Below are 13,672 nucleotides of genomic sequence, written 5' to 3'. Positions count from 1 at the left end.
GTATGATTGCCAATGAGACAACTCTGTAATATCTTATATCGGGAATAAATATAAAAAAACGGATTGTGACCATCTTCCGCCTCTTTTTTTATATATAAATCTTTATAAAACGTAATCATACAGTAATTGGATTTCTTTGCTAAAATTTGCCGAGAACAATTTATGGTCATTTCGATCCAAATATGACCGACGTGATGCATTGAATACGGAAATAAAACATTCCACTTCCTGAATAGTTTCATCTTTTATTATCCATTTGATTAAACGTCAATCTAACTTCGGTTGTCAATGAAACGTTTGAAATGGCAGCTTGCATAGGAAAAATTTCCTTTGCACATTTAATCAAAATTCAAAGCATAAACATATGCAACAGGTATACAGTACCATTTTATTCACAACTTAAAAGATTTGAAACTGTTGGAGTACAACGCAAGATTGCTTAGAGTGTATTTTCATGACACGAGCAGTCAGATGAACTCACGAATGCATGTCGTTTCGTAACCTGGTCGTTTCGTACCTGGTCGATTCGTAACTACGTTGTTTTGTAACTGAGACGTTTCGTACCTGGTGTAATTATATATGGTTAATATGAGGCAGGCATTACCTGTGAAAGGGGACGAAGTCTATATAAATTTTTTTTTTTAATTCAAACATATTTTAAGTTCTAAATCTGTTAAAAAAAGAAACGGAAATACCGTAACGTTTCCGGTTTTGGTTCTGTTGTTAGGGATTTTAGTTGTTACGTGATTTTAATTATTACGTCATATTCAATGTAAACAAAGAAACGCTATCATCAGGTAACGTTTTTTCATATCAAAGATTAATTAGAAATGAAATTGTTATTGTGTTCCTTCCTATATTTTACTGGACTGATAAATATATGATTCACTCAAAGTCTCATGACAAACGAGACCGGAAGAAGGAAGTAGATTTCTGCGCAAATGCGGGAATTTAAAAAAGTTACAAAAAAAAAGTTAACGATTTTCAGTTCATTAGTACAATGAAAATTTCGGGAAATTTTCCCGATTTTTTTTTTTTTTTTTTTTATTGATTTTTCTACTGTAATAGGGGACTTCGTCCCCTTATAAAGTGTTAGTTTAAATTAATTAGTTTAAATGAAAAAGTACTTGTGATCGGTCAGAGTTTCATCCGAAGACTGGAAAATTGGATGTTATTGTTAAGAACGCAATCCGACTTATCAAGTTCTGTCGAAACAAAGTTTAAGCTTCACGGCCAGGGTAGGTGGAAGAAAAGTACAGTCATTGAGACATTTTGATCTCCACATAGTGAAGAAATTTAAACCAGACTTTGTTTTCATACAGATTGGAGAGAATGATATCTGTGATAAATAATCTGCATCACACACAGCATCAGAGATTGTACAACTTGCAAAAGATGTCAAGCCCTTAGGTGTTCGTTCTGTAGTTATAGGCTCCAACATCGTCAGACTAAAAACAAGAAACATGAAAGAAACAACTTATGATAGAAAAAAAAAAGAAGATAAATAAAGAACTAAGCAACATAACTGAGATGAGTGGTGGCAAGTATTTGAGACATCAAAGCATGTGGCAGAAGACTAAATACTTTGATAAAGACGGGGTACATATAAATGATGATGGACAATTCAAATTCTTCTGTTCTATTCGCATGTGTGCAAAACTGTACTTGTAAAGTGTAAATTTATGTGCAATCAATTATTTAATAAATAAATATAGATATATATATATATACATCAATAAGTCTTTTTATTATTTTTTACGTAACCTGCTACTCATATTGTTATTATATATTGATATAAGGTTACAAAACGTCTCAGGTACGAAACGACCTAGTAAGTTACGAATCGACTAGTTACGAAACGACCAGGTTACGAAACGACCTGCACCCGAACTCACTTTCACAGTCACAGCTGAGACTACTAGTACTAGGTTACAAGAGCTCAATTATTCGTAATGCATTTTCCATAGGGTACCACTGGTGTTCCGTATTTGTTCCCTCAAAGACTACACAAAATAGGGAAAAACGGGTAGCAGTTCCTGTTACTAGAAATGCCAGTGTTGCATTACAACCAAAAAAATATATATGGTCATGCGGCAAAAATTGACTTAAAATGCAGTTGAAAAAGATCGTTTATTTTTTTCGCTTAATGAAAAAGGCATATTTTTAATGGCTCCGACATGCAGAAATGGAAGATATTTTCCATACTTTGTAAAATGTGAATATGATTTTCTGCATTTTTATACGACCGCAAAAAAATTTTGTGGTCGTATATTGGTATGACGTTGGCGTCGTCGTCGTCGTCGTCCGGCGTCGTCGTCCGAATACACATTGGTTTTCGCACTCTAACTTTAGTTTAAGTGAATGGATCTCTATGAAATTTTACCATAAGGTTCAATACCTCAAAAGGAAGGTGGGGATTGATTTTGGGGGTTATGGTACCAACAGTTAAGGAATTAGGGGCCAAAAAGGGGCCAAAAATAAGCATTTTTGTAACTTCCAGACATAACTTGTGTGTTAGTGTATGGATCTCTCTGACATTGTACCAGAAGGTTCCATATCACAAAGGGAATGCTGGGATAGATTTTGGGGGTAATTGCCTCCAAATTTTAGGAATTAGGGGCCAAAAAGGGGCAAAAAACAAGCATTTTTCTAGTTTCATGACAATAACTTGTGTTCAAGTGTATGGATCTCTCTGACATTGTTCCACAAGGTTCCATATCTCAAAGGGAATGCTGGAATTGATTTCGGGGGTAATTGCCTCCAAATTTTAGGAATTAGGGGCCAAAAAGGGGCAAAAAACAAGCATTTTTCTAGTTTCATGACAATAACTTGTGTGTAAGTGTATGGATCTTTATGAAATTGTACTACAAGGTTCCATATCACAAAGGGAAAGCTGGAATTGATTTTGGGGGTAATTTCCCACAACGTTCAGGAATAAGGGGCCAAAAAGGGGCCAACAATAAGCATTTTTCTAGTTTCCAGACAATAACTTGTTCAAGTGTATGGATCTCTCTGAAATTGTACTGCAAGGTACCATACCACAAAGGAAAGGCTGGGATTGATTTTGGGGTTAAATCCCTAGAAATTTGAGGAATTAGGGGCCATAAAGGGGCAAAAAACAAGCATTTTTCTAGTTTCAGGACAATAACTTGTGTGCAAGTGTATGGATCTTTATGAAATTGTACTGCAAGGTTCCATATCACAAAGGGAAAGCTGGGTTTGAGTTTGGGGGTAATTGCCGTAAATGTTTAGGAATTTTGGGCCAAAAAGGGGCCAAAAAATAAGCATTTTTCTAGTTTCCAGACAATAACTTTTGTTCAAGTGTATTGATCTCCCTGAAATTGTACAGTAATCATACATGTGAACCTCCCGAAGGGAATACAATAATCCCGTTTTCAGGGGTCTCCTCCCGACCTCCCGTTGAAGACAAAAAAATCCTGTGTATGAAATATTTCATGAATGAAAAATTTCAGCCCAACATATCTGGTGTAACTGACATTACCTGAAGTTATATTTTACCTGTAAATCAATTAACATGATAATTATATGGCTTCACTTGTCACCTTGGGTGTCAAACATACTGGTAATCAACGATTTTTACATCAGGCTAACTGCCGTTGTGTAATAAAACTTTGTATATTTATAAATGAATGTTGGGTTACTTCCCTTGATTTATCCTGTTTTAAGTTACTTTCCTTTAAATAATGTAAATTTTTAAAAGAATATAAATAAAATATAAATTGAACAAATAATCATAAAAGGATGGTAATTAAATGATTTTAAATGTCTTAGGACAAATAAAAAAATAATAATTTGAAAATTATTTGAGGGTTCTATACTTCCTTTCAAGGCTTAAATTGAAATTTATATATTAACTATGACCCATGAATCCAGTTTGAATGTGTTACTTATCATGCATTAAAAATCTACATGCATAAAGATTAAAATAAAAGATCTACTTGCAGATAGATAAGCAAATATTCTTATTGCAATGAATAATGGAAAAAAAGATATGACCTAAAAAATTTAAAGAACATACTTAAAAAGAAGAATGTTAGATTGAACAAGTTGAAAGTTTAAAAAGATAGAGAAAATTTATAAGTACAAGGGTACTATAAACATAATACATTCGGATGGAAAGTTGAAGAAAGCACACTTTAACAGACAATTTCTACAGCACACGGTTACATTTACGACAGAATTTATGTCGATTAAAAACCTCCTGATCTGAGTCCTAATCTCCTGACCAAAATTTCCCAAACTCCTGATCTTAGTTTCACAGTCCATCATATGTACTGCAAGGTACTAACCACAAAGGGAAGGCTGGGATTGTGTTTGAGGGTGATGAATCATAAGGGGGTTAAAAAAATATTGGGGGGAGGGGGATTTTTTTTTCCTTTTTTTTCTTTGAAATTTTCCATTTTAAATTGGTTATTTCTGATTTATATATAAAAGCAAATAATAATGATATGGTTTGAATAGATAAATTAAAAATTTTTAAGTTCTTAGACCACATTCATTCTGTGTCAGAAACCTATGCTGTGTCAAATATTTAATTACAATCCAAATTCAGTGCTGTATCAAGCTTGAATGTTGTGTCCATACTTGCCCCAACTGTTCAGGGTTCGACCTCTGCGGTCGTATCAAGCTGCGCCCCAGCGAAGCATTTTATTAAAACCTAATTGGATAAGCTTTCGATTAAATGTAATTCCAATCCTGTGTCATCCAATCAGAAGCCAATCTATTCTGAGTACCATCTTGTGGTAAAAAACTTGCTGGTAAAATGTAAACAAATAATTGCGCTCTTGTTACCACAATAACTATACTGTGTTATTGTAGTCTCAGGTCACAGGCACTTATTTCAGATAAATTATTTGCATTTCTGTAAAAAAATACAAACAATGCTATTTTCTCCTTTTATGTGCCACTTTTACTATGGAGTTTCAGAAAAAAAATCTTTTTGAGTTCATTTAATCCCCCTTTGATCTTCAATATCTAATTTTGCTTAAAATTCATTTTTTTATTATACACCTTAAAGTATAGTCAACAATACAACTTCAATACTGGATTATCAGTTATGTACCAGTATTGCTGTTTTTTTGTTCTAAAAAGTTACAATACTGGTACAAAATTTTTATACCAGTATACATGTACCAGTATTGCGATCACCAACTACAGAAGATCCAAAAAATCATATCCTGGAATAGAAAGTTCACATGCACTACCGCATGTGGGGCCGAGTAGCCAAATTGGCTTTCGTAGGCTATGAGTACCCGCATCCGGTTTTATAAGAAAATGTCATCGGGTCGAGAGTGGAACGTGAAATATACATGGAAATTATTGGTAATTTGCAGATTTTGTGAATTCAGTGAAGAGAATGGCATATAATAATTTTTAATTTCTATGTATTAGTTAAAAATACATAATAAACATTGCGAATTAGATGCACACTAAAGGAATAAAACTGTTACTGTCCCTTTAAAAGAAATAAATTGAAATTAAATGTGATTGCACATTTAATTAATAAAATTATAATGAATTTGAAAAAAAAGATATGTAAAAAAGTAAAAAAAACATTGAAAAAAATTACGGAATACCAAGGAAAATTCAAAACCGAATGTCCCTTATCAAAGGGCAAAAAACTTGAGTGTGAAAATAATTTTCTAGTAAAATGCGAAACAGAAACCAAAATTTTAAAATATCTAAAACAACTAAAAATAAAGCTTGAGTGTATACATAAATTAAAGAAGCAAGTAATAAAAACAAATTCATACGTATAAAAATAGATGCATTTGATAATTATATACATGTATCCATTCCGACCTCCAAATTCATCTTTTACTACTTCTATTGTTGCACCTGAAATGTAATAAAATATTTAAGGTGTTCATATATACATGTAGGTTGAAATGTTATGTAAGATGAATAAATTAATTTGAATTAATGATGTGTTATATATATGTATAGATAATCTCTTTTATTCATATCTTTATCATGTTTATTTTAAGAATTTAAACTGTTTTTATTTTGTTGATTTTCTCACTTGTTTGTAATACTTTTTAATTTGATTCTCATTTATTTATTTTTTATCATAGATTCCATTATCATGATTATATCAATAATTAAAGTTAATATTTAAAGGAAAAATATATATATAGAAATTAACCAGGGAAGTTTCTCATTTCTGTGAGTAATCAAAGTATTCACTTATTGCGATCATTTTCCACTTTTATTTCACGTTTATTCCTGATCTGACGACATTTGATTATAAAACCGGATGCAGGTACGCATAGCCTATGAAGGCCAATTTGACTACTCATCCCTGCATGCGGGGTCGCGCAGACACTGCCTTTTTGCAAAGGCCAATACTTTAAAAAAAACTTAATCTGATGCTTATGTTTATGTATCTTATTTAAAATTGTATATGCTAACATTTTATGTTTATGTGTACTTGTCTTATTTGAAACTTTGTTGTATTGTGATGTTTTGTGTATAGTCGACTGTTGAATTTGTGCACTTCCCCTAAATTTCCCATGTCACAATGCATATTACTTCACAGTAAGAACCATTTGTTCGAAGACTCCTTTTACGCTGATTGACCCTTGGTCAACTGGTGAAACTGTTTCATAAAAAAACAACTTGAGATTGGTGTATATAAGTTATAGTCTGTTTGGTCTTGAAAAATTGAAATACGAAATAAAATATGAATTTATGTTTGTTTTGTAGGGTTCTTATATCAAATCAATTTTCAAACAGTTGCAGATTTTGCATAGAAACTTTTTCAACTCGAAATATATATATGTTAACAGATGAATTGATATTCATTTGCATAATGTCAATTTCTATCCGACCCAGCTCAGATGAAGATGCTAAATCGTCTTATTCTTTATCTTCGTGTATCCAAGTCCTTTTCAGATACAGAAATCTGCCTAATTGATCAGGTGAGTTTTCCCAGAAAATTTGAGAATGGAAACGGGCAATGTGTCAAAGAGACAACAACCTGACCTGGCCACATTAAACTCCGAAACATATAAATGAACCAAAATTAAAAAAAAAACACAAGAGTAACAATGGCCAGAGGTTCCTGACTTGTTTGCTTTAGAATTGTATCTGAATAAGCTCTAGACTCATTTTAAAATAATACAGATCTTTTTTTTAAATGTTAGTTATGTAACTGCCAATACATGTATTCTTTTGGTAATCAGATACAACAAATTTGCGGGAAATCATATGATGCTCTTCTGCTTTATGTTTGACATTGTACCCATAGTCCCAATAGACACGATATTGGAAAAGACTGCTGTATCAAAAAACCTGGGAAGAACACTGGACTCATGTTTTTTAATATATCTTGGGACTTCAACAAAATAATTTGAAAGTTCATTAACAGTGCCTGTGAATTCATAAGCTCATGTCATGAAACTGTAACGAAATGCATGTTACTAATAAAACAAATATAGTGTCAACATCATTTTCATCATGGTAACTCATTTAAATTTAATCAAGTCATTGCAGTTTATCCAATTTTGGCTATTGATTGGTATCTGGTATTGTGTGTTATGCCTCAGCACACAGTAGTAACCTACAATATTTATATTTCAGATCACCATTGTTACACTGTCAGAGATGTGTTCAGACTGCAGGTGTTACAGGTAATAGTAATTTGTTTAGATTGATGATTGATTACTACTCTAAAACATGGAATTGCAATGATGATCATGAAAAGTGTACATTGTGACTAGACCCCTTTTTAAGCATATTTTTCAAATTTGTTTTTGACAATGTTGCCTATATTTCGATAAAAGTACATGTACATGATTTTCCAATGTCTCTCTTGGATCCAGTATGTTCATAAAAAGACTTATGGAGTTTGAAAATGAACAATGATACAATGGCCAATAACTGTAAGGGAACGACCATTTAACTTCAAGGTGGTGGTGTTTGTGGGGGGGGGGGGGGTTATGGTTTTTTCCAAAAAAAATATTTTGATTCCCAATTTGATGGAAAAAAATTATTGTGGTCAAGCAGATAACAAAAAAAAAATATTCTGAATCCAGATTTTCCCCATACCTTATATTGTTAAATATTGAAAAAAATAATTTGATTGATAGCGTCGAAGAACTAAAAAAATTTCTGACTCAGACAAATAACCATAACTAACCCTCTTTGAAGTTAAATGGTTGCTCCCTAAAATCACCTTTATATACATGAAGCTATATTTTATTTCCTGTCTTTATAGATATAAGAAGATGTGGTATGAGTGCCAATGAGACAACCCTCCATCCAAGTCAAAATTTATAAAAGTAAACCATTATAGGTCAAAGTACGGTCTTCAACACGGAGCCTTGGCTCACACCGAACAGCAAGCTATAAAGGGCCTCAAAAATTACTAGTGTAAAACCATTCAAACGGGAAAACCAACGGTCTAATCTATATAAAAAACGAGAAACGATAAACACTTATGAACCACATCAACAAACGACAACTACTGAACATCAGATTCCTGACTTAGGACAGGTGCAAACAATTGCAGCGGGTTTAAACGTTTTAATGGTACTAAACCTTCACCCTTATCTGAAACAATAGTGTAACATCACAACATAGAAAAACACACTATAAAATATCAATTGAAATGGCTTTAACATGTTTAATTCATGTATTTCCCATGATTGTATACAGTGATATAATTAATGAATTTATACTTTTTGTCAAAAAGATCTCAACTTATTATAGAAAATTTGATCTAAATGCAAATGTTATTTCTTGGTAACTTTAAATCAAGCACATTGTAAGTTGTCATAACTGTAATATCCTGTATGTTTTTGAATAAGAAAGCAGCTTAATTTACATGTACATGTATGTGTAGTAGTTACACATTATTACATTATGTACATTAATCTTGTGAATGAATTAACCGCATTTCAATCTTAGCATTCCCTAAGTGGGGCATTATGTTTTTCGATCTGTTCGTTTGTCCGTCCGTCTGTCCCGCTTCAGGTTAAAGTTTTTGGTCAAGGTAGTTTTTGATGAAGTTGAAGTCCAATCAACTTGAAACTTAGTACACATGGTCTCTTTGATATGATCTTTCTAATTTTAATGCCAAATTAAGAGTTTTGACCCCAATTTCACGGTCCACTGAACATAGAAAATGATAGTGCGTGTGGGGCATCCATGTACTATGGACACATTCTTGTTTTAACAAATTCAACAATTTAAGAAGGTAATACATGTTATTGAAGTGGTTGGATTTTCTTATCAAATAATTACAAACTATGATTAAAGCAGGTTGTGTCCTCTTTGGTGGAATTTGGGCAAAGTTATTGTATCTGTACAGAATCAGGAATTGTCCAGTACAATACAACTATTCCCAAACAGAAAATGTATGTGCATGATTAATGCCATGACAAAAAAAGTAAGAAAACTGTTTTATCATTTCAGATGTGACTCAAGTTAAAAACAGAAAACCTATAATATTTCCAAAGAAAAAGAAAAGGTATGTTCATTACACAATGCTTACTGTTTCAGACTTTATAACAAGCTTTAGAACTGAGAATTTCATATTAATATGGATTAGGTAAATGATAAGAGTTTTGAAAAGAAAAAAGGGTGTCCTCTACAATTTCAATAACAAAGATGGTGGAACATAAACAAACATTGCAAAATTGAGTTTTTTGTCGAGCCTTCGACTTTTGTCGAAAAAGCGAGACATAGCGATCCTACATTCCGTCGTCGTCGTTGTCCACAAATATTCACTCTGTGGTTAAAGTTTTTGAAATTTTAATAACTTTCTTAAACTATCCTGGATTTCTACCAAACTTGGAAAGAAGCTTGTTTATGATCATAAGATAGTATCAACAAGTAAATTTTGTAAAAAAAAAATCCGTTTTTTTCCGTATTTTACTTATAAATGGACTTTTCTGCCAGTTAACATTACATTCACTCTGTGGTTAAAGTGTTAAAATTTTAACAACTTTCTTAAACTATCCTGGATTTGTACCAAACTTGGACAGAAGCTTGTTTATGATTAAAAGCTAGTATCTAGAAGGAAATTTTGTTCCATTTTTTCCGTATTTTACTTATAGATGGACTTAGTTTTTCTTCCAGTTAACATTACATATAGTCTGCAGTTTAAGTTTTTAAAACATTTATTAGATTCATAAACTATCCTGGATTTTTACCAAACTTGGACAGAAGCTACTTACAATCAAAAGATAGTATAGAGAGGAATATTTTTATTAATTTTTTTCCTCATTTTTGTTGAGCCTGTGATTAACAGCAAAAAGTAGGCGAGACACTGGGTTCCGCGGAACCCTTACGAATTTTTTTTTGTTTCTTGCTTATTGTCCGCCTTGTCTTGCAATTTTAATGATGGAGTATAAGACGGCGGACAATTTGGAATTTCATAAGCACACGAAGTGTGCGAAATGGAATTCTAATTTTATGAATAACCGAAACAAGACCTGAAAGTGTTATCTCTTGCTGCGCACGCAGCCTGACTAGCCAATCCCTAAGATAATGCATGTTCCACGTGCATTTCCTCATTCTCTTACTGAAGAGCGTCCAGTAAAGAGAAAAAAGAATTTGACTGCAAAATCTAAACATAGGCTCAACGAAACCAATCAAAAATAAACTTCAGGAAACGACTGACAATAAACCCCAATAAAGAAAACATGTCCTTCAGTGGATAATTGTCTCATTTATATTATACCACATTTCTCAATTATGTACTTCTTGTTGATTTTATAAACCTGTTAACATTTGTGTATTTTTTTTTGTTTTTTGTTTTTTTGTGTTATCTATTTTAGAACACTGAAATAAAAATACTCTAAACAAAGCAAAACATTTAATATCATTTATTTTGATACTCCTGGTCCAATCTTGGTCATCGATCTTTCTTGGTCCCACCAGTACTTCTTGGACTGTTAGGAATTTATCCCTGTTCCCTGGTTCTACTTCCCAGATCTGCAAAATACAGAGATAGAATGTAAGATGTGAATAGTGAGTATATCTAGTAAATAAAATAGAATAACCGATAAAATTGAAAGTGATTAAAGGCAAGGGAGGGAGGGAACACTTTCATTGCCTGATCTATTACATCTTGGGTAGATAATCCAACGCGTTTTGCCTTTGAAGTAGAGGCTGAACGTGTCGAATGACCAGTAAAAAGGGATGAGAAACCAGATTTTTTTATTGTCTCTTTTAACCATCTTGCAACTGATGAAGGAACTATATGATGATGAGGTTTAACAACACTCAAAAGGAGCCACGATCTATCAATATTATCTCCTTGTTCTCTCCATGATTGTGTGCTAGACATATAGTCATTAATGCAAGTAACAACACATAAACTCTTTTCATTAGGGAAAGAGTTGAAAGCTATTGATTTAGTTTTAGAACCAGGACGACAAGTTTTGGTTAGTTTTGGTAACTCAAACAATATTTGTGAACCTTGTTGTTTCATATATTTACAATTTAACATGCCTATTTCAGATGCTCTACCAGCTGAAGATAGTGCCAACAACATCACTAACTTCCATGAAAGGTGTTTAATGTCTAAAGCTTGATTTGTACCCCATGATAAAATTTCATTCAAGACAATATCAACATCCCAAGAAAACTCATATTTTGACGTTGGTGTCCTTTCATTGAAAATGGCTCTCATATGTCGAATAATAAGAGGATGTTTTCCTACTTGTAAACTATCAATTAATGGATGATTCTTTGAAATTGCAGACCTATAAGTATTTATTGTTCTATATTGTAAACCATCTTTGAACAATTTTGTAAGAAATTCAATTACAGTGGCCAGAGGGGCCTGAAAAGGATTAACTGATTGTTCACTACACCAGCTGACCCGTTTTCCCCAGGAGCTCTTGTAAGAAAGTTGGGTTCCTGGTCTCCATGCTTTTTCATGCAACTCTGCAGCTGCTTTTGATAGTCCCACTGTAGTACTTCGTCCCCTGAAATTTTCCATGCCACAAGATTGAGAGACCCTGTTTGAATCAGTGGTGTGGTTCCCCCTGGGGTGACATCAAAAGATTTGGAAATATTGGTATTTTTATTGGATCTTGTATTAACATTTCCAATAACATTGGATACCATGGTTGTGCTTGCCATGCAGGGGCTTTTACTTATAACATTGCCTTGTCCTTCCTGGCTTTGGAAAGACAGCGACCTATCATTGAAAAAGGGGGGAAGGCATAGCCCTTTATTGTTGTCCATGGCATCAGAAATGCGTCTATCGCATGACTGATTGGATCTGGTTTCCAACTCACTAATTTTTTCAGTTTGAAATTTAGTCGTGAAGCAAACAGATCTATCTCTAGGGGACCTGTTTGTTCTTGAACTTGTTGAAAAATATTTTGATCTAGACTCCAATCGCTGGAGTAGTTTATATTTCTCGAGTGCCAGTCTGCTATAAGATTTTCTTTCCCTGGGAGGTGCTCTGCAGTGAGACTTATCTTCCTTGCCTGACACCAGTTCCACATGTTTTTCATTATTTGATTTAAATCTTTTGATTTTGTGCCCCCCATTCTGTTTATGTATGATATTGCTGAAATATTGTCTATTCTTAAATGAATGGCCAAATGAAGACTTTCTTTTGCGAATGTTTGCACTGCAAGAAAAGCTGCCAATAGTTCTTTTGCATTGATATGGAAATTTGATTCTTGCTTTCCCCATATGCCACCTGTACTTTCGTCTTGAAAAGAAGCCCCCCAGCCTAAATTTGAGGCGTCTGATGTGATCACAATATCTGGACAAGGCATTATTATTGCCTTTCCATTGAACTCTTCTATTTTTGTTACCCACCAAATTAATTCGTCTCTTGCTGTTTGTGAGAGAATTATTTTTTGTTCGTAGGACTTTCCCTTCAACAGACCCTTTATTTGATCCATTTGAAGAAAACAACTTTGCAAATTTGCTGGAAATATTGCTTGCATAGAGGATGACAGCTTTCCTGTCAACTGTGCTGATTGTCTTACTATCACAATGTCTGCACTTAACATTTCTCTGCATTTTGTTTTTATCTGAGATACCTTTTCTGTTGGTAGATAGAACATCATTTCTACTGAATTTATCTGAAAACCCAGAAACTCTATCTTTTGAGTTGGATTTAAGCTTGATTTTTTCCAATTCCACCTCTTTTATTTCCTCTGTGAAAACCATTTCCACGGGAGTTGCCTCTGCCTCCTGAGTTTCTTGCTCCCTGTGAATGACTCGGAGGCCTTGACTGAAAGGGCGGTTTGTCTTGATGAGATTCCTTTTGTTCCCATCGTTGACTTTGTTGCACCTGACGAGGTGTGTCATAGTTGATAACCTTCTTCTTGTGACTCTTTTTCTTTCCTCCGAGAGCTAATGCCATTTCGGAAGCTTCTTTCTTTGTTTTGCTCCATTCCTTCAGCTCTTCCTTGAATTCACTTCCAAACAGATGCTTGTCGTTTTTCGCTAAACATTCCTGTTTGTCGCTAAGAAGTGATCTTGCCTTCTTTGAATCTTGATTGTTTATTCTTTGAAGGATTGACAAACGTCGCTGATAATTTATTGCAACATTAGATTGTCCTACCAAACAAATTGTTTTCTCTAACAGATCAAGAATATGACGGAAGTCAACATTGTCAACATGCGCCTGAGCACTAGTATCGTCACACCCATTATCGATTTTTGATCGAAT

At 33.5% G+C, this 13,672-nt stretch overlaps 1 protein-coding gene across 7 annotated transcripts in view; it reads left to right on the top strand.

Annotated features, from left to right (window-relative positions):
• The first annotated feature begins 277 nt into the window (after positions 1-277).
• Positions 278-13,672, top strand: part of LOC127735756 (pentatricopeptide repeat domain-containing protein 3, mitochondrial-like) — a 41,766-nt gene continuing 28,371 nt past the window's right edge. For all 7 annotated transcript variants that reach the window (XM_052246053.1, XM_052246052.1, XM_052246050.1 and 4 more), the window contains exons 1-3: positions 278-373; positions 7,603-7,652; positions 9,439-9,493. In XM_052246053.1, coding sequence (XP_052102013.1) covers positions 303-373; positions 7,603-7,652; positions 9,439-9,493 — 176 coding nt within the window. In that variant the 5' untranslated portion in view covers positions 278-302. The remainder of the gene's footprint in view (positions 374-7,602; positions 7,653-9,438; positions 9,494-13,672) is intronic.

This window comes from Mytilus californianus, unplaced genomic scaffold (assembly GCF_021869535.1).
Source record: "Mytilus californianus isolate M0D057914Y unplaced genomic scaffold, xbMytCali1.0.p SCAF_3, whole genome shotgun sequence".
Lineage (NCBI taxonomy): Eukaryota > Metazoa > Mollusca > Bivalvia > Mytilida > Mytilidae > Mytilus > Mytilus californianus.
Note: the sequence above shows the minus strand (reverse complement) of the source record. Positions and strands in the feature narration are given on the sequence as shown.